Raw genomic sequence first — 27,787 nt, 5'->3', positions numbered from 1 at the left:
ACCACGTATCTGTATGATAGAAGGGTAAAACACATGTAAAAACTGCTTTTCTGAATACATGAATGCCAGGAGAAAATGAATGTCTATGCATTCAGCTCAGGAAATCAAGAGGTGGTCCATTTCTCGTCCTTTTCTGGTGGCTGGTGGCATAGACACAAAGCACAGAATGCTCTCCAAAATGCCTCACAAAATTTGACCAAGTATCACAGCATTAAGAATGTGCTGCTGTGCAAGCTAGGAAGCCTGCTTCTTACCTGACATTATCCCAAGATGCTACAAAAGCTGTAAGACACCTCAGACATAAATACATAGAAAACAAGAACAAAAAAACACACAAACGACAAAACGTATCAAAGCAACAGAGCAAATTAATAGAAAAGAAGGTGCATAAGAGCTTATCTAATTCACTTAAAAAATACAAGGTGAACCTTAAGATATCAGTATGCTTTCCATTGGCCTGGGATTCAAACAGGTAAAAAAAAATACCATAAAAAATACAAGTTCGAACTCGAAGGTCATAGAGGAAAAAACCAGTACCCAGAAATATTTCTACTGAGAAATTGTTTATTTAAAAAACCTAATATATGTGTTAGTCAATTCATTTGCAGCTCTTGACCCTCAGTGTTTGAAAAAATCAGCTCTTCTAGTCTCAAATGTAGAACTTCACATTTGAACTTGCAATTTGGAACAAACATTCTTTCCAAAATCCATATGTATAATTAGATCAGAAGCTAGCACAGCACCAACTGCATGCTTACACAAAATACTGTCTACACAATTTCCCTGTTATGATCAGGAATATATCCCAGCTCTCCTCCCTGCTTGTCAGTGCTTTATGCAATGAAAAGAAGAAATGAAAAGATACACCTCCAATTTATTCCAAAGATTTACAAAAAAAAGTGAAATCTGTGTATTTTTTCTATAATCTTAAAAAAAAGTTTAAACATGACATTATTAAAAAAACATTTAGCTCTTGCTTTCTCTGGCTTAATCACAAGTGGCAAAAAAGTCAACACATAATTCAAAAGAATATCAGTGAAAAGAAAGTGCATTTTCACACACTGAAATTTATCAGTTCAAGTTCATTTGAAACAATTTAATATAATCTGGGAACGTATGGAAAACTAGTCTGCTTTCAAATGAGCACCAGGGCATCATCTGTTTGGGAGATGGAAATAAAAAGCTACTTTGCGGTCTGCATCCATTGTGGGCCACCATATTTTGCACCTTGCTAGAACAACAATAAATGGCCACATCAGAAAAGAAAAATCATCGTTCCATGAAGTCAAAACAGTACTGATATCTCAGTTCTTCACTTAGCTTTAAATCACTGAATCATAGAATGGTTTGGGCTAGAAGGGACTTTTAAAACCATCTCTTTCCAATTCCCTGCTACAGGCAGGGACACCTCCCTCTAGACCAAGTTGCTCAAAGCCCCATCCAGCCTGGCCTTAAATGCTTCCAGGGAGGGAGCATCCACAGCCTCACTGGGTGACCTGTTCCAGTGTCTCATCAGCCTCACAGTAAAGAATTTCTTCCTAATATTTAGCCTAAATCTACCCTCTTCCAGTTAAAAGCCATTTTCCCCTTGTCCTCTTGTTACACACTCTTACAAAAATCCATCTCCAGCTTTCCTGTAGGGCTCCTTCAGGTACTAGAAAGCTATCATCACCTTCGCTGAGTAGTTTGTTTTTAAAGCACTTGCAGGGAAGAGTGCGGCAAGAAAAGATTAAAATCTGTTCTGCTGATTCAAATGACTGCTCAAAAATTCTCACTGCATTAAAAGTTACTAGACTGCAGCTTTTTAAAACTCAGTATTTTGGCCACTTACAAAATGCATGTTTCATGCTAGTAGGTATTACTCACACTGTGAAGCATCTTTTCCTAATGTTTTCAATTTGGATGTCAATTTTTTCTTTTTTTTTGCTAGGAATCTATCAGAAATGACAAAAAGTTATTAAAAGCACAATAAAAAAAAATTCAAGCTTTAAGATATAAACAGAAACATACATGCAAATAAATTCCTTGAATCATACCTCTCACTGCAGCATTTTTTAGCAAAATAATCATGTGAAACGTGATTTTAAACAAAGACAGAAATTGTTCACTGATCAACACATTCAAAACATGACAGGGCATAAGAATTACCACAGATTCACTGTACGTATTATTACAATGAGAAGTTCAATCTATAGTATATTTAAAACCGATTCATTTTCAAATCCTCGTGACACAGAATGTGAGCACTGATAATGAAATGTACTTCAAATGTAATTGTAATGCGTTGCATATTTGGTTTTCCACAAATTATTATGGAAAACAAGAAAAAGAAACCAACCTACAAAGCTACCCTTCTTACATGCTTCTGATTTTCAAGAGAATAAACTTCTAATTATGTGGGTTCAGATTTGGCACTTCATTGCTGCAGTACTGAATGCTAAATGGTTAAAATTCATAGCAGATAAGATTGTTACTGACTGCTACTCAGACAGCTTTACCTCCCTACATAACACTGTGCTGAAAGCTTTGCATTCGTTTTTCTTTTTCTTTCTTTTTTTCCTTTTTAAATTGATACATTCTTGAGTCAATATCATGATCTTACTTAGCAGTCAGCTTCAGAAAATCATTGCTGATGTGATGAATATAATATTCAATGAAAAACATCCTCTTATGCTTGTCACTTATATTAAGAACAAATGCAACATTCAAAAAGAATATGCTAAAGCAAGTCTGTAGCCAATCAGCAGATGATAACATTTGCCGAGAAGTCAGTGCACTGATGAAACTGATAGAAAGCCTATGCCAGACCCTAAAGCTAAATTAAGGGTGGCTTTGTAGGTTGGTTTCTTTTTTCTTTTCCCACAACAACTGGTAGATAACCAAATATGCTATGCACTGTAATTACACATTTGCAGTACATCTCATCTTGTCCAGTTTATTTCAATGCTTCTCAAAACATCACAAGATGATCTGCACAATAGCTGTAAAACTGTTTTGCTGTCTCATTCTCCCTTGCACAGGCCTAAACAGTGCACCCACATGAACCTAATGAGGTTTAACAGGGCCAAGTGCAGGATATTGCACCAAGGTCAGGGCTAACTTAATTGTACGTACACACTGCGAGAAGAACTCACTGAGAGCAGCCCTGAGAGAAGGACTTTTGAGTTTTGGTAGATGAAGAACTGAATATGAGTCAGCTCTATGTGCTTGCAGCCCAGAAGGCCAGCAGAATCCCAGGCTGCACCAACAGACAGGCGACAGCTGGGTGAGGGAGGGGATTGTCTCCCTCTGCTCTCTGCACTCATGAGGCCAGTCTGAAACACCCCGTGTGCAGACCCCAACCCACAAATGATGCAGAGCCATCAGAGTGGGTCCAGAAGAGGGCCACAGGAATGCACCACTCTTACAAAGATAGGCTGAGGGGGACGGGCTTGTCCAGCCTGGAGAAGAGAAGACTCTGGGAAGAACTCGCTGTAGTTTTCCAGTACTTAAAGGAAGTTCATAAGCAGGAGGCAAGATAATGATAGGGCAAGGGGGAAACTAAAAGAGGGGAGATGTAGACTGGATGTTGGGGGAAATTTTTCACTGAGAAGATGGTCACTGGTGCAGGCTGCCTAAAGAGGTTGCCCCATTCTTGGAGGTGTTCACGGCCGGGTTGGATGGAAGGGGCCCTGTGCAACTGAATCTAATGCCTAATGTAGTGGTTGACAACCCTTCCCATGGCAGGGGTTGGAACTAGATGATCTTTGAGGTCCCTTCCAACCCTAGCTGTTCTATGATTCTATGATTAATATATACACAGATAATAGGAAGAAATCAAATACCATGAAGGGCAATAACATCAACAAAAAAGCACTGAAGTCTGACAGTGGACTTCCTTTTACCAAACTACAATTACTCTAGCAATGGTATGCAAATGTTCCCATGAGCTGCTTCTCCAAGACATAACCCCTGCAATTCAACTCCATCCCTACTCAGACTTGTTCTTTAACCTTCTGTACATAACAGCTAAAATGCTTTTTAATATTATTTAAAACTGAGGTAGGAAGAGCTTTAAACTGATCAGCTTTCTTTGTATGCTGTATTGTGAATTTTACTCTCTTGATTGAGTCTCTGGTCAGCCCATTATGTATGTATTCCTAATGATTTCCTGCTACCTTCACATTCTCTTTAGTTTGCATTGGGTTGAATTTTTTTGAGTTTGCTTCAATGCATCTGTTTTTTTGTTTGGTTGCACTTTTAACATTTTGCCTCGGATACTCGACCTTGTTCTCACTTCCTGTCATTTTTCTTTTCTGCATTTGAGATAGTGCCAATTGTGTTCAAAGTGAAACTCTATTACTCTTCCAATCCTCCTTTATCCTAAAGAAACTGTGTTCATGTTTACTTAAATCTGCATCCATAAACATCTCTGATTCAGAATGCATCCACAACCTAGTTATATCAATCCACTCATCCTATGTATGTACTGACATACCTGTAGATGCTTTAGATCCAAAGATTTCCATATATATATATATATATACACACACATCCAAACTTTTTTTTTTACACTAGCATTTATATATTAAGAAAACTACATTTCTATTGTCATTTGTGCTAAGAGTTGATGTGACAACGGTAGGGAATAAGGTCAAGAGTCCATCCTGTGCCAAATAAAACATTTGTCCACTGTAGTCCACTGGCGGTGCTTTCACCAACCAACCCCTAAGCACAGTCAGTCATCCCTGAGTACCTAGACAACTAATGAAAAAGGCTATATCAATACAGATCAGTAAGTGTCCAAGAGGAGGGTGTATGCCTTTGTTCCACATCCTTCTGGATCTCAAATCCTGATTTGAAGTCTCCATAAAATCCTAGTGCAAAGCCAGAGCCTATCCCAAACTGAGAGTGGGCTTCCTGTAAAAGGGTTTGGCTTGAGTTCCATCGCTGGAGCGCCAGGGCGAGGAAAGAGATTACTTTTCCACCTTAAAATAGTACGTAAAGGCATTTAACTATAAATTGACACTATGTAAAAGCCTTGCAGAACTCCTCAGAAGAAGGCTGTGCAGAACAAGGAGTTTTGCTGGTGTTAAAGCATTTGGAGAAGCAGACAACAAAAAAAAAAAATTAATTTTTCAGTTTCCTCAATAAAATGCAATGCTGTTATTTAGTACAGATAACAGGATACAAATGGCTTATTTCAGCCCACTTCTGTCCCTCAGTGCACAGACCATTGTACCTGAGATAATGACGCTCACTGACGTGGCAGTGTTGTTACCAGGCAACCAGAGATAAAATACAGGGTTTAATGATTTTTATTTAATGTATTTTCATGAGAAAGTACATTCTCTTTTTTCCTCTTGTGATGTTATTTGAGGTGGAAATGCTGTTTACACAGACAGATATATTTAACCATCCTCTTGCAATTTGATAAAGAAAATAATTCGAACTGGATATTCAAACAGTGAATAAGTATGTCGAAATATACTGAATGTTGCCACTCACAGACACATCATGGCCATGGCTGAGATCTCAAACTGCTATGCCAGAGTTGCATTCAGGAGGTCTCACAACAGAGAACAATGGCAGGGAACAGGTGCAGCTTAAGGATGTGTGGGGCTGTTACAGATGTCTGTATACTTGTCCAGGACAGAGAGTAAAAACCAACGCCTAAAATCGTCCCTCAAACTCTTCAGCACTGTCATTATGCCATAGAATCATAGAACAGCCTAGGCTGAAAAGGACTTCAAACATCACCTAGTTTCAACCCCCCCGCCATGGGTAGGGTTTCCAACCACTCGTAAGAGCTGAGTAGAGAGGGACAATCACTTCCCTCTTCTTGCTGACCACCCCTTTTTTAATGCAGCCCAGAAACACAGTTGGCCTTCCAGGCTGCAGGCACACATTGCTGGCTCATGTCCAGCTTCTCATCCACCAGGACCCCCTGTCTGGGGGTCTGTCAGGACAAACAAAGCTGAAGCTCGGATATCTCAACCAGAAATTTGTTCAAGGTAAATTTTAAAATCCGTAACCCACATCTGTGAGCAACAGATGTTAACCGACAACAGCACAGCCTTATTTCTTCAGCCTCTTTCACTGCTCTCTCTAAACACAGACAGCTTTGTTTAAGAAAAACAGTCTTTTTAAGTAAGCAACAGCTACCAGTCTGTGAACCACTGCTCTGCTCTTATCCTCCACATCAGGAAGCACTGCCAAGTTATCTTCCAAATTCTCACAAAAAAATAATATTTCCCATTCTTGAACAGAGTAAAATGCCATATTGACCTGAACTCAAGCATATTTAATACATTAAAGAAAAACATATTTTCTACTGTGCATGCATGTCAAAAGATCTCAGAGCTTCACAAGATATCTTACAACAGGTTAACCAATGCAATCAATTCCTCCTGCACTTTAAGACTGGATCTCCAGTACTTATATCCCCTTGGAAATACAGATCTCACTAAGTCTAGTGTCATTCCACTGAAACAGATCTGGGAAAAGACTGGTGGACTAATAAAACCTAAGACAGAAACAGCATTATCGTAGAACACAAGATAATTCTAAAGCAAAATACAACATCTGTTAACAATAAATACCTGTCATAATTAAAGAATTCATGCTGGAAATCATTAATTATACCTTTCTTAAAGTATGTCAGAAAATTATTAACAAGATGTAAGCAGCTAACTGCCTAGGCAACCCGCATGAAATGATCAGCAGAGTCTGGGGGTGCACAAGCAGGAATGCAGCAGAACTGGGCAGAAAAATAACTCTACCTTAGTAGCTGACAGCACTATTATCAGTACTGAAGACATTTCTGTTGGTCACATTCATGAAGTTTCAGAAAACAACAGAGAGAGGAGGATATAAAAGGGGTAGGACTGAAAATATTTTACAATTAGAATCATTAAGACTTCGATCTGTTTATCACGTCAGCAGAACTGAGAAGTTATCCCATGGTAAGCAAGTGCCAGCTCCAGAAAGGTTTTTAATCTAGCAGAAGAGAGCAAAAGCACTGGATGGAATCTAAATTAATTACAGTAAAAAGACATTTATACCAGTGAGAGCAATTAACCACTGGAACAAGCCCAAAGAGAATGATAGGTTTTCCATCTTTTACTTTGTTCATGTCGCAGCAGGATACATTTTTTGATCAAAATTAACTCCCAAAATTCAAGGTATACTGTTTCACTGTACTTAAGAGAACCGAACAGAGCCATACTCGTATAGAATCATAGAATTGCTCAGGTTGGAAAAGACCTTAAAGATTATCAAATTCAAATGCAGCCAAACCATACTGCCCCCTACCTCTAGCAGCACTCCACTAAATCATGTCCCTGAGCACCACATCCAAATGTTTTTTCAACACATTCAGGGATGGTGAATAGCCTAGTATCCATCCTTCCAATTTAAAGCTTGACAAAGCTTTACTACTGAAAAAGAGACTGCTTCCAAAAGACTGAATAAAACTGGAAGTATACAAACAAGCAGAGAAGGGAAACAAGTAACCCAGCAGAGTAGCTACCAGAATTAACAAATCATGTTTTTGTGTATCTACAGCATTCACTTTAAACAGAAAAATCTCAAAACCAAAAACACAGAAGGATGTGCTTTTTATTTCTGCTACCTAGTTACGTAGGTAGCCTCAGCTTGGTGCTTTGTACTAGACAAGCAGATGTTGCCATCATGAGTCTGGTTGTACAAGAATAAAGCTCCGAGTTCAAACTCAGAAAGGGAACTTCAGATTGAGAAACTGCAGTCCTGCATATCCCATGTTATTACTGCATTATTCTGGAGACAGGTCTGACCTGTAGCTCACAGTGCCAGGGATGGCTTCAAATCTCCACTCCTGTCTGTTTACATTAAGTTAAATGGTCTGTGGATGGGGAAAAAAAAAAAAAAAAAAAAAGAAGAAAAAAAAAAGCTGGGAACAGGTATCAGGAACCCCAGCTGTAAAGGGAAAATCTGAATTACTGGCCTACTGAATTTTTTTTTTTTTCCTATCTCTGTGAGATTGAGAATTTCACCCTCCAGCCTCAAACAATGCAGATAAGAAGCCCAATGAACTTTTATGCAGTCACCTCAGCTATCTTGAGATTAGCCCTAGACAGCCGCAGACTGATAACCCTCAGTACTCCAGATACAGTACTGAGACATCTCTATTCAACACTATGAATTTGAACTCTAAAATCCTGAACGCAGCATTTTGAACTCCACTTCAGAAGAAAGATACTTAAAAGTCAACTCGAGGTATTGTATTTAGCTAGCAATTTCTCTTAAATCTCTGCTTATGCCTCTTTGCCCATTAATTAGTTGTACAGAGTTGTAAAGTAACGTTATCTTGCCAAACCATGTCAGTTATAGCAGTATATAGCTGCACCAAGATCAAAGACGGACAAACTTGAAGGCAGATCTTTCAAACATTACATGGAACTATGCCAAGAAAAAATGTCACATAGTTGTTGCTCCCTGTCAAGAAAATTCTACATTATTACATGTGGATAGAAGAGTAGAGAGGGAGAATGAAATGGCATGCAGGTGGAAGACTTTGATCTACTCAGATTCTCTAAGCAGCAGACTTAAGTATGAAAAGCGAGCAGCTAGAATGAAGGGAATAAAAAAGATTTTTTATTTCACTTCCAAAAGGAAAAACGCTTTTAAGCCTCTCTGAAAAAAACAGCTGTAAAAATTCATGAGGTTTTCACAAGTCAGTAGTCACTTAACAAATTCTGTGGTATATTATGCTACAGCATGGTATATTTTGCTATTATACTACATAAAGAAATAACTCCTTAAATGTGTTATCTGGGGATGTTTCTGTACCAAATATCTTATTCTGGAGGTTTACAAAAACAAACAAGAACATGAACTAAGAAGGGACATTTCCAATTTAACACTCTTCTTAGAATTTACTGAAAGTGCACTACAGAAGTTTCTTTTCATTTTACTGTCAATCATATTTGGCTTTTATTAAATGTATAAAGAATTTACCAGGGAATTATACCAGTGGTATAACCCAGGAGGTGACTAAGCACCACACAGTTGTTTGGTCACTCTTCTACTTCCTGTGGGATGAGAAAAAGCTAACAAATCAGTCACCAATATTACTAAGTTCCAACAACTTTCATGTCACCTCCAAAGTAGGCTGCTCCATATAGTTTTAGACAACAAAGATAAAAGACTGAAAGACTGGAAGAAAATTATAGGTAACCTAGCCCAACTTCTTTCACAAGGCATAACCAAATGCCTGCATCTACTTGACCGACATTATTTATTTTTAGAGACCTTGTCTATGATAAAGCCACGATATGCTCAATATACGTTGTTATGTGTTTATTATCAGGTCTTATATAAATAATCTTTGTTATTTATTTCCTTGAGAGAATTCACAAGAGGCCTCAAGCACAGGCTAAGTCTTCTGTTTTTTCTTTAATCCACATATTTTTTTAGTTAATAAATATAAAACTTTTCAAAGGCTCAATACAGCAAACAAAGTCCAAGCCATAATCAGATGAAAAGTGATAAACTGATCACTAAAACTGAACACAAGGTCAGTAGGAGCTAGTCCAAGAGAACAGATTAGACCACAGTTCCATATAAGAAATTCACCAACTAATTTAAAAAAAAGAACTCTGTCCCCAGAATGGCATGCAAGCCAAAGGGGTTTGTTGACTACAAGGATGTAGAGCCTACTGTATTCCATCTCCTTACCTCCACCACAGTTGTCTTGGCAGCTTTGCACATTGGTTGATTGAAGTTTCTAGCAGTTTTCCTGAAATATAAATAAATAAATAAAAATAAAAATCATAATTTGTAAAACTTAAGAAGTAAACACATTTCAGAACCAAGTTGATACAAGAATCTCTGTAATATGAACACCACAGATATTACTGTTGGACATCTAAAAGTCTAATCGAAATAAGGAAAAAAAATATGCCATAATGTCTAAGATACATAAAAAATAAAATTACGTTTTGCTAAATCAGAGAATATTTACAGCTCTTTTGACTTTTAATCAACACATTGTCCAACTGAAATTGGGAATGCTACTGATATCATTTATCAGATTCAAGAGCAGCAGCAAGCTGGGCTGTATAAAGTATTGTCATGTAACTTTTCTGCACAAAGAACAAAAATCATCTCCATAGGGAAGCAAGCACACCATCCCAAATCCTACATGTCTTCATAAATTAGACTAAACAGCTACATGGACTTAGACTAGCAATCTGCACAGTAGAAAACTTAATTAAATTCTCTTGATTGAAACAGCTGTTCTAGTTTTGGCACCCAATGCAAGACTCTGGCATTAATCCTAAGTATTTCCACTTAGGTCTTCTGGAACAAGGAAAAGAACCTCCAGGGAGTAAAAGCAAGACATGATATGCATATAACCATGCTGAGATATGCACCAACATCCTAGACAGAGGAACAAACAAGTGATCCATTTCAGCCCTTCTGTACTTTCCAGAAAGGAAATAAAATTGTGGAGCAAAACATTTAGGAAAAAATGTGTATTTTGATGGGGTTTCACTGTCTTAAAAGGTGGAATTCTGCTTTTGTTGGTTTTATTTTTTTTCAAAATGCATGAAAACAAGACACCAAATAAGTCAATATCTCCTTTTTCTCCCCCTTTCCGTAGGGACAGGTTTTTTTTCTGGACCATTCTTACTTCCCAATACCTTTTCCTCATTTTTCACCCCTGAGTCCAATGACCATGCTTAATGGCATATCTATGCTGAACTTTGAGATGCTGCTGCCACCTCGTGGCTGCAGGAGGGGTAGGGAACAGAAACGACCAAATCCCAACGTGCCATGCATTTTTACACTAATTCCTACTGCAGATACCCACAGAATGGAAGCAATGTCCCAAAACACATATCTTGAGAAATTCTCTTTTATTGGCAATACACATAATCTGTGAAGTCTTTGACACTTCAGAAGGGACAGTCTGTGGCTGTGTTAAAACAAACGAATGTAAGAATACAAAAGTATGAAAGAAAAGATTTTGAGTTTATATCCTTTACTTAGTTCTCGAATACGGCCTTAGCAGTAGTGATTACAGGAAGTAAATCCTTCAACCAGGCAGAATAGAAAATAAAAAGGAAATAAAGTTTCAAAACTGAATTAAAATAGCAAGGAAATTAATTTAGACGGGAGAAGATAGACAGAAATAAAGAGTTCAGTGTGTCATCCCAAGTGACTACTTTTCTGAGCAAAAGATGCTTTCAAGATCATACTGGATAATCTGACAGTAAAAGAAACTAACATAAAATTATTGTTAAATAGAGGTAAAAAGTTACTAGAAGAAACATTTCAGCATGGAAATGAGAAGAGATAATGGGGTAGATTGCAACTCTGTTCAAAATGTTTATTTACGGCCACCAATTGTCTGAAGAAAGGCTGAGGGACCTGGGGTTATTCAGGCTGGAGAAGAGAAGGCTGTGGGATAACCTCCTGCAGCCTTGAATACTTCAAGGAGCTCATGATAAGGAGGAAGACAGATATTTTACACAATCTGAATGAGAGGAACTTCTTTTAGATTTAAGAAAATTGTTTCAGAAGTAGTTGTCTCCTGTAAAAGAAAAAGGTTTTACTCCTGAAGAGCTCTCTCCATCATATTTGAAAAGTCATGGTGTGACTGGAAAAAGGGAAATATCATTTCGATTTTTAAGGAGGGTTGAAAGGAAAATCTGGGAAACTATAGGCTAGCAACACTCACAAATGTACCCAGGAAGATGATGGAACAGACCCTAGTGGAAGACAAGTTAAGGCACATATGAGAAAGAGGTTACCTGAGACAGCTTAGTAGCTTTACCAGGGAACAGATCATGCCTGACCAATCTGCTTGCATTCTACAACAGTGACAGTATCAGCAGACAAAGGTTGGGACTGATGCCATCTACCTGGATTTGTGCAAGGCCTTTGACATGGTCCCACACCACATCTCTATTTCTAAGCTGGAGAGATATGAATTTGAAAGCCGAACTATTAAGTGAATAAGGAATGCATAGTGTGTAGAGTTGCAAGTATAGAGTCTTGCACCTGGGGAGGAATAACTGCATTGACCATAGCAGGACAAGCAAAGTGATCCTCCCCCTCTACTCTGCCCTGCTCAGGCCTCACCTGGAGTATTGTGACCAGTTCTGGACTCTCCAGTACAAAAAAAAAAAATGCAAGGATCTTCTGGAAAGAATCCAGCAGAAGGCCTCAAAGATGATAAAGGGCCTGGGGAAAGACTATAAGATCCGGGTCTGTCCAGCCTTGAGAAAAGAGTCATGGCCTGGGTTGAAAAGGACCACAAAGATCGTCGAGTTTCAACCCCCTGCTATAGGCAGGGTCGCCAACCACCAGATCAGAGCCACATCCAGCCTGGCCTTGAATGCCTCCAGGGATGGGGCATCCACAGCCTCCTTGGGCAACCTGTTCCAGTGCCTCACCACCCTCTGTGTGAGAAAAACTTCCTCGTAGTATCTAACCTAAACCCCCCTGACTCAGTTTAAAACCATTCCCCCTGGTCCTGTCACTATCAACACATTTGAACAGTCGTTTCCCCTCCTCTTTATACGCTCCCTTGAAGTACTGGAAGGCCACCATGAGTTCTCCCTGGAGCCTTCTCTTCTCCAAACTAAACAAGCCAGTTCCCTCATCCTTTCCCCGCAGAAGAGCTGCTCCAGCCCTCTGATCATCTTAGTGGCCCTCCTCTAGACCCACTCCAAGAGCTCCACGTCCTTCTGTACTGGGGGCCCCAGGCCTGGATGCAGTTCTGCAGATGGGGCCTCACAAGAGCTGAGTAGAGGGCGACAACCACCTCCCTCTCCCTGCTGCCCACTCCTCTTTCAATGCAGCCCAGAACACAGTTGGCCTTCTGGGCTGCAAGTGCACACTGCTGTCTCATGTCCAACATCTCATCCACCAGGACCCCCAAGTCCTTCTCCACAGGGCTGCTCTCAAGGGGCTCTTCACCCAGTTTGTACAAATACCTGGCATTGCCTCAGCCCAAGTGCAGCACCTTGCATTTGGCCTTGATGAACCTCATTAGGTTCACATGGGCCCACTTCTCCAACCCGTCCTTTAGACAGGCTTCCCTTCCCTCCAGTGTCTTGGCTACACGGCTCAGCGTGGTGTCATCTGCAAACTTGCTGAGGGTGCACTAGATGCCATCATCTGTGTCGATAAAGATATTGAAGAACACTGGTTCTAAGACCGACCCCTGGGGGACACCACTTGTGACTGGCCTCTATCCTGACAAAGAACCATTGATCACAACCCTTCAAAAGAATACTGAGAGGGTATCTGATCAGTGTCTATAAATATGTAAAGTGTGGGAGGCAAAGGGACAAGGCCAGATTCTTTTCAGTAATGTGTGGTTACAGGACAAGGGGAAATGGCCAAAAACTGAAGCATAGGAAGTTCCACACAAGTGTGCATGAGAACTTCTCCACAGTTTGAGTGACAGAGCACTGGAACAGGCTGCCCAGTGGGTTTTGGAGTCTCCTTGTCTGGAGATATTAAGACCCACGTGGACACCAACTTGTGCAACCTGGTTTATGGTGCCTGCTTTAGTAAGGGGATGATCGAGTCCTGCTTTGGACTCAATGATCTCTAGAGGTCCCTTCAAGCTCCTTCAGTTCTGTGATTCTGTAAATTGTTTAGTTACCTATGCCCAGTGGGAGGCCAGTGATGAGTAGTGACCCCAGGGATCCATCTTGGGACCATGTCTCGTCAATATTGTTATCAATTACAGAGACAGTAGGAACAAGTGCACTCACAGCAAGTTTACTGATGACCTACTGATGACCACTGAGCTGAGTGGTGCAGCTCACACTACAGAAGGAAGGGATGCTACCTAATGGAACCTAAACAATCTTGAAGGGTGGTGACTTAATGAGGCTCAACAAAGGCTAAGTGAAAGGTATTGAACTTGGGTCATGGCACTAGACATGGAACTAGACAGCAACCCCGTAAAGAAGGAATAGGAGATCTTGGTAGACAAAAAAGGTGGTCATGAGTCAGCAGTGTGCACTTGAAGCCTGAAAGACCAACTGTATCATGGGTTGGATCAAAAGAGGGGCAGCCAGAATGGAAAAGGAGGTGATTGACCCCCTCTGCTATGCCTTTCTGAGGCATCATCTGGAGTACAGCGCCCAGACCTGGGGCCCACAGCGTAAGAAAGATAGAGAGCTTTCAGAGAAGGTCCAGAGAAGGGCCAAAATGATAACCAGCGGGCTGGAGCACCTTTCATGTGGGGAAAGAATGAGGGAGCTGGGCTTGTTCAGCTTGGAGAGGAGAAGGTTGCAGGGAGACCTCATTGGAACCTTCCAGTATATAAACAGGAGGGAAATCAACTATTTACATGCATAGAGAATTATAAGGAAGGGGTAATGATTTGAAATTATAAAGAGGAGATATATTAGATGTCAGGTGAAATTTTTCACAGAGAGAGTGGTGAGGTGCTGGAACAGGCTGCCAGGAGAGGATGCAGATACCCCATCCTTGGAACTGTTCAAGGCCAGGCTGGATGGGGCCCTGGGGAATCTGATCTAATGCTTGATCTAGCAGTCAGCAACCATGTCCACAGCAGTGGGGCTGAACTACATAATCTTTGTGGTCCCTTCCAAGCTGAGCCATCCTATGATTCTGTGTTAAGAGTTAGGTCAATTAAGCTCTCTCTTCATTTTCCAAGTATTTTAATATTATATTAACTATATAATGTATAGAAAAAATTCAGTTATGTAAATACATGTGTATGTATATACTTGAATACATCTACAAAACAGTACTCTAACCCCTACCTTTCATACAGATTTTTTTTTCACTTACTCCTTGTTGCTCTCAATATATACAACAAAAAACTGCATTATTCAGCTCCTTCATGTAGTAAACTGCAACTAATTGCTTTAACACTTACCTAATCATCTGAGAGCCATAAAACAAATGAATAAAAACCAGGCATTAAACATATGCAAATCTCTCCTGCTACAGTTCAGGAAAAAACAGAGGACAAGTGTAACAGCCCAAATAAATTACGTAATCTCTAGTGTAGTGTCTTTGTTCTTCACTAAAAAGATGTTTAAATTCATATGATGTCACCCCCTGGACAACTGAGAACAAACAAACTTAAAATGCACTTCTCTGAGGACAGAATCAAGCATTCACAACACTATCTGGTCAGAAAACTGACTTAGCTTCCTTCTGTTTTAATATACATGATTCTACACCTCTTGTATCAGCCTTCAGCTGCACAATAAAAGTGGCCCAAATTAACAGAAAAATGGAAAGAAACAACATCACTACCTTTCTCCACAGTCAACATTATGAATATGGAATAGCAGACCAAAGTTATAACTACTAATGTTTTATTTAATACTGCATTTGAATTCTCAGACATCATCAGAATAAGTTTTTTTTAATAGCAGTACAATTTGACAGTAAGGAAAGACAACATGAATGAAATTGAAATCAGTAAGACATTATTTTGGCATCACATGAACAAGGCTTCTTATCTTTTGTTATCTCAACAATCAAAAAAAGGTTTTCCAACTAATAAACAAGTCATACCTGAAAATGATGTTTCCTGCACGATCAGCCTTCCATGCCTTCACGAGAGCAAAATCTCCTGTAATGGACTTTTCCAGAATAAAGTGACGACCATCAAACTCTCGCACCTACAGAAAAAAAGTACAATATTGAGATGTAGATTTCTTCATTTAGATCTCTCATGTGTTTATTTTGCAGGGATAATTTTACAAACTATTTTATTTAATGCAATTCTATCGGAATAAATGGAGATCAAGTATAACCACAGAAAAGCACCAAGAGGTAGTAAACCTCCGGTTCATCCTAAGGTGTCTGTTTAGCAAAATACCAGAAGAACCATACACAGAACAGAATAAAATACATATTCCACCACTCCATCAACTGGAATTAGACATGCTCTTTGCAAATAATTAAAAAACAAATTGCTAAAGCAGAAGTATTGAAAAGCTTTGTAATCACTGCCCATCAGCAGAAGCCTCGAATCTAAATAAAGAAAATTTGATTCTGAGCACACGATTCAGATCATCTGACAGGCTGAATTTCATTTGGTTCTCACTATCTTTATGATCAATACTTGTAACAGTAATGTGCAGAAAGTCAGAACATGTAACAGATGAACAGGTACTATGCTAGCAGTTTTGTAAAACGAAATGCATTTTTCAAGAATAAATACAAAATTTTGTCTTTCCAAGACAAAAACTCTCCTGATTGACTAGAGACCAGAGACACACAATCTCTCATAACAATTGGGGTTGGGAAGCAAAATATCGCATGAATTATATCCCACATAGAAAACAAGGTCTAAGAAAATAGTATTCTAGCAGACATCACTAGATTATTTTAAACATAATTACATTTTCTTCACATTCACAAGAGAAGCTCAGAACTGAACCACTTTAGAGAAAAGAATCAGAATTGAATTCAAATTAGAAAATTCAACAGGGGTAAGCTCATTTTTGCATCCATTAGTTTACTGATGTCCAACAAGACTTTGCTAAACAATTAGAATAGGACATGGTCATACTTCCATGGAGGGAGTTCAATCTACCAAAGACAAGTTAGATGAACTATCTTTCCCCTCACAAGTTCTCTGTTAAGAGCCTGAAACTACTGAGGATCCTTCAGCCACAATGTGGTTTCTTCATGAACATTGTTCTTCTTCATCTGGCTTTGAATGAGAGCAACTTAAATCTACTGGATTCACATTCAAGACCTCAGTTCCAAACAACACAGATATACCCAGGAAAATCAGTATCTAATCTCTTCATTAGGCACTTCCATTATTAGGTATAGCATTGAATCATAGCAGAAATGAAAGAACAACAGCAAGAAGAAAGAAAACAACAATTTATCGTCCTAGAAAAGATGCAGTGAATATTTGGTGATTGCTGCCATCGAGTAGACAAGACACAAATCATACACAGAAACACTGAGCAGCATTTATTTAAACAGTACAGAATGTTAGAGTATACACAGTACTGCTGTAGCATTATTTAATACTTATCAGAGGGGAGAAAATCTGGTAAAAGCATATCAAAAGTTAGTTTTGTGGGCCTGTGGAGGCAGATTTGAGATTTATGAAATGTTATTTGCACTTTACATTGATTCAGTCAAGTCACATAAGAGATGTTACTGGCTTTGCAAAAGACTGAGAAGAACAAGAAGTATTCTTAACAAATACTAAAGGTAAAAAAAATTCTTATCAAAACCATAAGGTATTTCAACAAACAAGATTCCTTCAAATAGGAAAATATCATAATGCCATAATAAGAAATCCAAGGAAAAACAACTATTGTAATGATTCAATAATGAAAATATCAGTGCACAAATAAATGCCATCCAAAGGGACCTAGACAGGATGGCTATGTGCGCCCATGTGAACCTAATGAGGTTCATCAAGGCCAAATGCAAGGTGCTGCACTTGGGCTGAGGCAATGCCAGGTATTTGTACAAACTGGGTGAAGAGCCCCTTGAGAGCAGCCCTGTGGAGAAGGACTTGGGGGTCCTGGTGGATGAGATGTTGGACATGAGACAGCAATGTGCACTTGCAGCCCAGAAGGCCAACTGTGTTCTGGGCTGCATTGAAAGAGGAGTGGGCAGCAGGGAGAGGGAGGTGTTTGTCGCCCTCTACTCAGCTCTTGTGAGGCCCCATCTGCAGAACTGCATCCAGGCCTGGGGCCCCCAGTACAGAAGGACGTGGAGCTCTTGGAGTGGGTCTAGAGGAGGGCCACTAAGATGATCAGAGGGCTGGAGCAGCTCTTCTGCGGGGAAAGGTTGAGGGAACTGGCTTGTTTAGCTTGGAGAAGAGAAGGCTCCAGGGAGAACTCATGGTGGCCTTCCAGTACTTCAAGGGAGTGTATAAAGAGGAGGGGAAACGACTGTTCAAATGTGTTGATAGTGACAGGACCAGGGGGAATGGTTTTAAACTGAGACAGGGGAAGTTTAGGTTAGATATTAGAGGAAGTTTTTCTCACACAGAGGGTGGTGAGGCACTGGAACAGGTTGCCCAAGGAGGCTGTGGATGCCCCATCCCTGGAGGCATTCAAGGCCAGGCTGGATGTGGCTCTGGGCAGCCTGGTTCTGGTGGCTGGCAACCCTGCCCAAAGCAGAGGGGTTTAAATGAAATGATCTTTGTGGTCCTTTTCGCTCTAGGCCGTTCTATGATTCTATGATAAAAACAATTATCTTTACCCATAAGATGTTCTTGAGTAAGAGATTACACCTGTTGCAGCATAATGAGAACTCAGAGCGCTAACCTCATCCTCATTTCTTCAAACACAGTCATAGCACCTGAAACCTATTCCCTTCTTCAAGATTTCCACCTAATTTCAAGTTCATGTTTCTCTGTTGGAGATCACAGAGATATCTTTGTAATTTTGAACACTCACACTAAATAGCATTTCATTTCGTCGAACGTTTCCTGGATGCGTCAACTGAGCTTTTTGTGGTTTAACAAGAAAATGCCCAGTCTCTTCTAACGCTGAGGCTTTGGGTACAGATGCAGGTATGGCCAGAGAATTGGGTAAAGTGAATCAAGAAAGTTTTTCACCTGAGTCAGTTTCTTGATGTTAAGTCACTCAATGCTCCAAGAACTGTGATACACTGCAGGGGACAGGAATGAGCAGAAGGAGGACAGTTAATGTAACTAGTAACAAGCCACACCATTAATCCAACATACTGAAGTTAAACTTGGCCAGAAAAAAAACTTAAACAGCCATTTATCTTGGAATTCTGTAAGAAATTCATTTTCAAAAGCAGATTGCTAGAAACAGATTGACATCTTACCTCTCTTGGTTGGCTAGCAATAGCAATGGTGCCATCTGAATTGTATTTGATAGGTGCCCCCCCTTCCTGCACCAGTGTCCCATAACCTGTACTGGTGTAAAACGCTGGGATTCCTGCTCCTCCTGCTCTAATACGTTCAGCAAGTGTACCCTGTGGAAAAAACACATTGAAGACCTAGTCATTTAGAAATAACAGATCGAACTCAGGTGAATTATCTGATTGGAATTACTTATATATTATGTTATTTGTAACTTTGACCTTGAACTCCGCAGACCACCACATGCACTACTTCTTCCCACTTTAGCTCTCCTTTGTGGAACTGGTACAGCATATGGCAATAAATGCTTTACTTCTGGTCACCAAATGTTCAAGAGCACACTGTAACTCAACTCCATGTCAACTACCAGGATTATGCAACTCCTCTCCTTTAGCTTTTTTCCCAGTCCATCACTCTTATTTAGAAGAGTGTAGAGCTCTTTTTCCTACATGGATGGTAAGAATTTTTAACTTTTATCATCAGTTCAATATGTTAACTTCTTCTTAAGGTGTTGGATAATTAAACAAATTCCGTTTTTCAAGTTGAAAGAGTCACACTCAATAGACTGAAAAAGGAAGAGTGGTCTGGATACCATCTGCAAAGAATGCCCAAAACTTGATAGAACTATTTGATTTGAATGTATTTGAATGCCCCATCTGTACTGTATTCTATATTCATCCACTAGATAGATACTAACAACTCAAATTCTTTGTTAGCATTCATTGCAGACTGATGGTCAAAGTTGTATCTGCCTGCTTTTCACTGATGTCCTTTCCCAAATATTTTTTTCTGGACTTGAAGCAAGAAAAGGCCAATCACAGTCAATTATCAAGCATGACCGCTTCCAAAACATGGGTTGTGTTTTCCTCAGTAATTTCTGGAAGAAACACAGTGAATTCTTGTAGGTTGCAAAGTGACGACAGAAAAAAAAAAGACAGTTATAAACCATGCAATGATACTGAGCTCTGAGTTTCAAGCAGACCTGGCATTTCTAGATCTCATCATGACCTCTCCCTCACTGCAAAACAAGGACACAGTGCTCTCCAGTTTTATCTGAAGTCATAAAAAAATCTAAACAGCATTTTCCAAAAGGCTATTTTATCTTAACAAGAACATATAAAATCCCTGCATCTCTTAACACATTACTGACATTCACTGTTCACCAGTGTGGACTGCAGACCCACAACTGTCATTCAGGATCTACTCAGCTCTTAAGTGCATTCCACAAAGCAAATCACAAGCCTAAGGAGTACAAGATCTTTTGGATGAAATTACCAAACATGAAGTAGGAGGATGGAAAAGATGAATACTGAGGTAACACAGTGGTGAAAAGTGTGACTTCTGAAAAGTGAGAAGTACCTGCTTATTTCCATGCCAGCTGACAGAGTATAGAGATTTCCTGTCCACCCCTGTGCTTCTTAGAGACAGACCAAAGAAATGTAGGCCAAGGACTTCTTCACAAAACTTTACTACTGTTGCTCTTCCCAATGGTTTAAATGAATAACTGTTTAAAGTTCAAAGGCTTTGCTTCACACTAACATGCTGCAGAATTCGATCTAAACAGAATATAACTGATACAATTTTAGACTGTATTGTATGCTAGCTATGCAAGTACCTTGGCAGTGCTAAAACACTAGAAGCAGGCATGTTCAAGCTGTGGTCCACATGCAGCCCACCCCAGCTGGCACTGTGGCCCGGCCCCTGCTCTGTGCAATCATCTGCCCCCACCACTGAGCAGCCCGACCGCTCGCACCACTCTGCAACAGACAAGCATCAGTGCATACTGAGTGCTGTCTGAACTGCACCAGGGTGCAGGGAGGGTGCTCAACTCACACCAAAGAGCTGTGTGTTTTGATTCATTGGCCGAACACAGTGCTGTGAACAGCAGAAAATACATAGCCGTGCTTTCCGTTTTGATCAAGGAACTTGAGAACAGGTTTCAAGATTTTTTATTTGCAACTCCATTTTCAGTTGACATAGCCACATTACATAAGAATTTTCAAATGGAATGCACGGAGTTGCACAGCATGCAGGCTCTAGCTTACTGCTGCTGAAAATGCAGAGCTAATGGTGGTGACTGTTGAAAAATAGTGTTTTGTAGTTGAGATTTTGCTCTATCAAATATTGTTGTTATGCTCTTTACACTAGTTATAGTTCCATGGAAACACAGGAGGCATTACTTTGGAGCAGCCCTTATGTACGTGGCGCAAAACAATTCCTGTTCACTCAATGTGGCCCAGGAAAGCTGAAAGTTTGGACATCCATGACTTAAAGCTATGGTGCTATAAAGTGAAGTCGTAAATATTGGATCATATTGAGATTTAACACAGATTTAACTAACAAGCACAAAAAACTTAAGGTATTCTGAATTTGAAGTCTGTTCTTTCAAATCCTACCCACTAGATGGCAGATACTGCTCAAACACTTTCCCCAAAAGCACGCAAAGCTACCATCACTTGGTTATACAGGGATTTTCTATCTTTGCTCCCCGGCATGAGCCACAGCAGACAGATTTCACCTGTTTATCTACCATCCAAAAGGTCTTATGAAAAACAAACATTGTGCTAAAACATGGATAAGTATATATATTTACTTCAGATGAATGTAAGGCATACCATGCCATAAATCACAAAATTTAACTGATCAGTTCTTAATCTCACAGTTGCACTCTATAACTTAACGATCCTAAAACAGCAAATTCCACCTGTTTTTACAGAGAAAACATTAAGATTGCAAGTCAATTTTAAAAAGCAGTTAAGGCACATTCTAATCGTTTTTTCGATGAAAACATACCACAGCTCTGGATAGACTACTTACCTGAGGTGTAAGTTCAACTTCAAGCTCACCAGATAAATACTGGCGTTCAAATTCAGCATTCTCTCCAACATATGATGATACCATGCGTTTTATCTGCTTAGTCTGAAGCAGAAGACCAAGTCCAAAATTGTCAACACTGCATAGAAAAACACAAGGCAATATTGGGTGATTAAAATAGTTCTATTGTATACAAACCATTGATAAACTTTAATGACTTAAATAGAAAGGGTAGAGCCATCTTCAAGGATTTCTGACATGAGGAATTGGACGGACACACAAAACCAATATACTGATATTTAGGAATTCATTTCTCAGACCTCATCCCTTCTAAGGCACTGAAGAAATTCCACATGCAACAGCTATAAACACCATCTTTACAAGTGATGATATGTTACACAAATCCTCCTTTAAAAAGCCTTACTACCTAAGAGTCACACCAGATACAAACTGGCTCTTAGTAAACAAAACTAAATTTTTGTTTAGACTCTTCCTACATAAAATTGCCAGTTAAAATGATTGTTCAGCAGCTCAAGAAGAAAGATACATTTATAGCGCTGGACTGTACCAAAATCAAACGAATATTTATATTGTAACAATATAAGTATATTTATTGTAACAATATAAGTTATATTTATATTTGTAACAATAAATATTTCACTTTCTTATTTAGAAATTGTCTACTGTAGCAAGAAACATTAACATTGTAATCAAGAAAATTAAAGAATTACATAATGGTTTGGGTTGGAAAGTACCTTAAAGCCCATTCAGTTCCCATGTCCTGCCATGGACATGGTTGTTATCCATCAAGTTGCAGAGGGCCCCGGCCAACCTGGACTTGAGCACGTCCAGGGATATCAACTTTTTACACAGATAGAGAACACTAGGGAAAGGGGGAATGGTTTGAAATTAAAAGAGGGGAGATTTGTATTACGTGTCCAGGTGAAACTTTTCACAGAGAGAGTGGTGAGGTGCTAGAACAGGCTGCCTGGAGAGGCTGCGGATGTTCCAGTCCTGGAGAGGAACAAGACCAGGATACATGGGGCCCTGGGCAACCTGATCTAGTGCCTGATTTAGCAGCTGGCAACCCTTCTGGCGACACTGGGGTTGGAACTAGATGATCTTTGTGGTCTCCCTCAATACAAACCATTCCATGGATTTTATCATATACGTTGTCTTTAACAATGCCAGTTTAATCTGAATGCCAAACATAACAAATATCCTCTAGTTCCAATTCCTCTAAATGTTTCTAAATTCAGATCTTCTCAAGATAGACAATCTTGAGCACTGTTAAAACTTTTGTCATTCTATTGTGCACACAGATAGGACAAGAACATGAAGTTTTTGTGATAAAGGGAATCTGCAAAAAAAAGCTACTTTAATTTGATAAACCATTATGTTATGATATAAAAGCAGGAATAAACAGAGACCATATCACAAACATTTATTTTCTGTTTCTAATACATTTATTTTCTGTTTCTAATACATTATGCAGGATATTGGCAAACTGGTACAAGCTCTTCTACTTTTCTGTTGGTCTCTAACAAATGAGTGGAGAACTCTGGTCCTCCACTCTCACTATAGAAGAGATGCCATAACCCAAAATCAGCTCACAAAAGTAATGTATTTGTGTATTTGTCATCAATTGTCTCGACCCAATAAGACAATTATTCACAACTGGCTTCATATTTCAGAATAAGAAATAGTGGAAAATATTAAAAGTCCTAAAAGAAACCAGATCCAGTGTTTGCATTATAAATACCTTATGCAAAACACTTATAATAAAAAATTTTGTTAATTGCTTTAATAAAATATATCTCTTCTCAATATTAATTTTGTTCTCTTGGTATTCTTCACCTACAAGAGTTCTACTACTTTAGATAGTCAGAAATGAATTCTTACCACAGTGGCCACAGAAGAAAGTAATGCCTTAGACTACTATTCTTTATGCACTATTCCAACTACTGTTAGGGATATCTCCTAACAATGGTGTTACATACTACTGCAATGGGGGGAAAAGAAAGAAGGAAAGAATACATATAAATAAGGTATGTAAAAGTAATATTAAAAACAACAACAACAAGAAGACAACCCTATATTGCACATAAAAATAATTAAATAAATATCATCTTAAAAATCCAGTCATGGTGCTGAGTAAGCCAGGTAGTATTTGTTTTGTACACTACACATGTGCAGATCAAAGGAAAGAACCTGCTAGGAAACACACTAACACTCCATCAATTTAGGAGTGATTTTAAACATTCCAGCTACACACTCCTGGCATCCTTGCAAAAGGCCAGATTCAAAAAGTTACCATATGCACTTTTTTTCTAGAAAAGCAGTATTTAATTTCTATCCCGAAGTTTAATACTGTTTGATTAACTTACAAAACTGCAGTATTTCAGTTAAATAGTACTAAACGTACTAAATAGCATTTCACACTTCAGAAAGCTCCACAAACACAAATGGATCAACAAAGAGCATAAGCTTACTTCACACAGACTTTCAGCATCTCAGTACGTGAGAAGCTTATTTCCTTAAGTTTCAAGGAGAATCAGGTGAGCAGGAGGATGCTTTTGAAAGTCACTAGCCCAAAGTCACTAACGAGATCACACTGTCCCTCTTTTCCAGGATGCACCCAACCCAACTCACACTGATACAATAGCACAACACTCTTCCTGCCTGCAAGCATTGCAGTACTGGTTCCAGTGTTGCATGAGAAGGAAAAGGGGCTGAGCAGAGAGAGCAGTACCAGCACCAGCTATTCCTTTTCTACCACAATACTCGAAACTACTGCAAAGTAAGATATGAAGTCAGGCTTCCCAACTGCATCAATAACAGGGATTGTTTTAAGATTTGGCAACCTATTTCTATGTACACTCAATCAATTTGGAAACTACACAGGTAAGTAAAGCAACATTTTCTAGCATAATCTTCTACATTTATTTTACGCACTCTAGATGTAAAACCATTCAAAATACTTTCTCCATTCCCCAACTCTGCCCTATAAAAGAAATCTGGCTCTGATGCAATACCATACAGTGGAAACTGTCCCACTGCCAAAGCCTTAAGAAATGTGTGTTGCCTAGAAACAACCTGTATTTCTAAATCCCTTCAGGAAAAACTTTCAGCAATTTTGAAACTAGAAACAAAAATAAAAATATGAAAGCAAAGTAGAATGAGGAGTCTTGGGGGCGAAGAACGGGAGAAAAATAAAAATAAGCACAACTATATGAGTGTCACTCAAACCAAGAGAACTCCTAATAAAACCATCAAACTCTAACTTCTCTTTATTAAAAAATAATGAGCAAACATAACAGATCAGCTAATATTTGAGAGCAGTTGAACGGGGTTGTATAAGCAGAGTACAGTACAGCAAAAGAAGTTAAATAACAGTCTGCAGAGTTTTATAGTTAAGCAGTATTTTAAACTGTCCATAAACCATAGTTTCCTATGCACCATTCACAAAGTTTACACTGCTCTTAGCATTTCAAAACTTGCAAGCTATTTAACCAAAACAGGCAGACATGAGACTTCTGCATGCAGAGCACATTCTGACTGCACATACCCATGAGAAAGGGATGGCAACAGACAGTTGTAATTACCGAAGAAATTTCTGCCTCTTTTCACCTAGATTTAAACTGCTTGCTTCCACAGTTGAAGCAGCAGCTACTGTAGCATATTATGTTCAGCAGGATTTTGCAGGTCTTCATGCCTGGTCCCATGGAAATACACTTGATTCTCTCATCCGCTGCAGGAAAGTTCCCTCTCAGTGAGAACTCTGCAGCAACAAAGATGTCTATAAGAAATTAAATAGAGTAGGATAAAAGTTCTCACACTCATCCAAAGCTTTTTCTCATTTCTTAAGTCAATCTTTCTTCCATACATCAAAGGAGGTCCATTTAAAAAAAAAAAAAAATTGCATTCAGGATCAGTCAAGAAAGCACATAGGCCATGCAGCCTTATTTTCCAAATACAAAATTAATTCCATTACCAGGGGAATTTCATCTTCAAAGCAGCACTGCAAAACTCAATCGTTTTTACTTATACATTTATTTTGTGTGTCAGTTTCTGAAAATAAATATTATGATATCCATCTTTTCTAAGGACTCAATTTGCATTCAGCTGCCTATCTGAATTAACTCTTCCATCTTTCATTCACATTAGTTTTTCTTTCATTTCCCTCCAAAGCTTCATTTTGAACATTTCATTCTGACTTACGTTTCCTGTATTTTTTTCTTCCTTTCTGAATATCCAAAGAAAATAACATTTCATGCAAGTGTCTGAAAGCTGCTGTCATTTCTATTCTCTCCACACTTCGTCCTTAACCAGACATCTCTATCCTGGAATAAAATTAAAAAACAACTACTGATTTAGAGAAGTTTATTACAATCTAAGGTTGCTTTCCATTTTTTTTTTTCTTTTTTCTTAATAGTGATTGTTAGCTTTCCTTTTCCATATTGTGTTGCTTTCTTGGTCGTTTTTTTTAGGGCCCAAAAGTTTCTTTGAACTTTACAGCTTTGCGCTGAAAACGTTATAACTAAATATATGCCTTGCAGGTTATGTCCCCCCTATCAAATAATAGGAAAATATCCTTCACTGAGTAAATGGAAAGAGTACATCCTGTATATATGAATCTAAATTCAATCACTCAAAAAAAATGAAACAAAGGTGGGCATAATAAAAAATGTGTTGCCCTGAAGAGGAAGCTTTCATGCATGCCATCAGAAGGAAAGTGCATATTAGTGCTATACAGAATGGTTTATTCTCAGAACTGCCAAGATTTCTAGAAGATTCCTACTCTATAAGGATGAAATCTGAATCTACAGAATACATGGAACAAAAACAGAATAAGAGATCTAAAATGGCACCCATCAAGAATGTAAGTAATCCAAGTTCATGGTCTCCATTCTACTAATAGTGACCAGAAAATGGAATAGCTATCAAGTGTCTCTTGTTTAGCAACACACTACTTTCTATTGTTTTATTTCTCCCAGATCAGTGAAATCTTCCTGTCAAAAACTACTGTCAGCCCTTTTAATTAAAAAATTAACCAAAGAAGACTCCCAGCTGGACATAGCCCACAAATTTCAAGTATACCTACAAGCAGTCAAAACTACATGCCAATGTTGCACTCCAAATAACTTTAAGGTATTTGGCAGTTCTCAGACCTTTATGGCTTTTGACTCTCAAGCAAAATACATTATGCAGCATCACAGGGAAGATGACTATATCAAGTTTCCACGCTTCACACACCAAGAAGCCCCACATAGACTAATAGAGTAGAAATCGATCATGAAAAGAGAAACACAAAACTAAGACTTGGGATGTCAAACTACTTTGGCAAATGACATACTCCCTTTGAGTAAATAAAGGTAAGTGCACACTCCTCCCTGCATTTGTATATATGTCTATAGTGTCCAAGAAAAGTAGATGTCTACATATAAATAGCCAGTTTCCGTACTGGGAACACTTCAAAATACTAGTGAGGAGCATCAATCAGCACTATTACTTTTTTCCATGTCTCTTAAAAACAAGTCTTTCTACATACTTGCTGTCCAAAGATTCTCCAGGATCTGAGGTAGATACTTTGAAGAGATCACACCAAGGCTAGAAGTCACTGGTCAGAAAAGGTCAGCATATATATTTGGGTTATATTGTATCAAAAGACATGGGTGTAAGAAGAGCTGATGTGTTGACACACCTGACTTTCCTCCTTCAACAGTCTGGTAACACAATTTCTTCCATTTCTGACCACTTAAAAGAGGCTTCATCTTGATTCTTTTACTTTGTAACTTCAGCTTTTCAGTTTTCAATAGAGCCTGCTAGAAGTTGCATACAATTCTGTCTCATGCTATGTTCACACTTTCAGAGCAAGTCTAGATAGACAACCCAGCTAAAAGAGACGGACCACTAACCACATGTTTGACACTTCTTAGAAATGCAGCCTTATTGTTGTAGGCTCACAGGGCCACCCTAACATTGGCATAAAACTTGAACAATGTGAAAAAATACATTACTGAAGAAATCAGACAAACTTCTGATTCTCTCCCTCCCTCCCCCACGCACAAAAAAAAATATCATGACGTGTAATCATGACGTTATGAGAATGTGATCCTTTGCAGGATC

At 38.9% G+C, this 27,787-nt stretch overlaps 1 protein-coding gene across 1 annotated transcript in view; it reads right to left on the bottom strand.

Annotated features, from left to right (window-relative positions):
* OXCT1 (3-oxoacid CoA-transferase 1) overlaps window positions 1–27,787 on the bottom strand; it is an 86,197-nt gene that overhangs the window by 47,284 nt on the left and 11,126 nt on the right. The window contains exons 4-7 of the mRNA XM_042825698.1: window positions 21,662–21,797; window positions 18,808–18,957; window positions 15,544–15,650; window positions 9,697–9,757 (exon numbers count right to left, since the gene is read on the bottom strand). Of these exons, the coding sequence (XP_042681632.1) occupies window positions 9,697–9,757; window positions 15,544–15,650; window positions 18,808–18,957; window positions 21,662–21,797 (454 nt within the window). The remainder of the gene's footprint in view (window positions 1–9,696; window positions 9,758–15,543; window positions 15,651–18,807; window positions 18,958–21,661; window positions 21,798–27,787) is intronic.

This window comes from Centrocercus urophasianus, unplaced genomic scaffold (assembly GCF_019232065.1).
Source record: "Centrocercus urophasianus isolate 14NV4802_14NV808 unplaced genomic scaffold, USGS_Curo_1.0 seq_25, whole genome shotgun sequence".
Taxonomy (NCBI): domain Eukaryota; kingdom Metazoa; phylum Chordata; class Aves; order Galliformes; family Phasianidae; genus Centrocercus; species Centrocercus urophasianus.
Note: the sequence above shows the minus strand (reverse complement) of the source record. Positions and strands in the feature narration are given on the sequence as shown.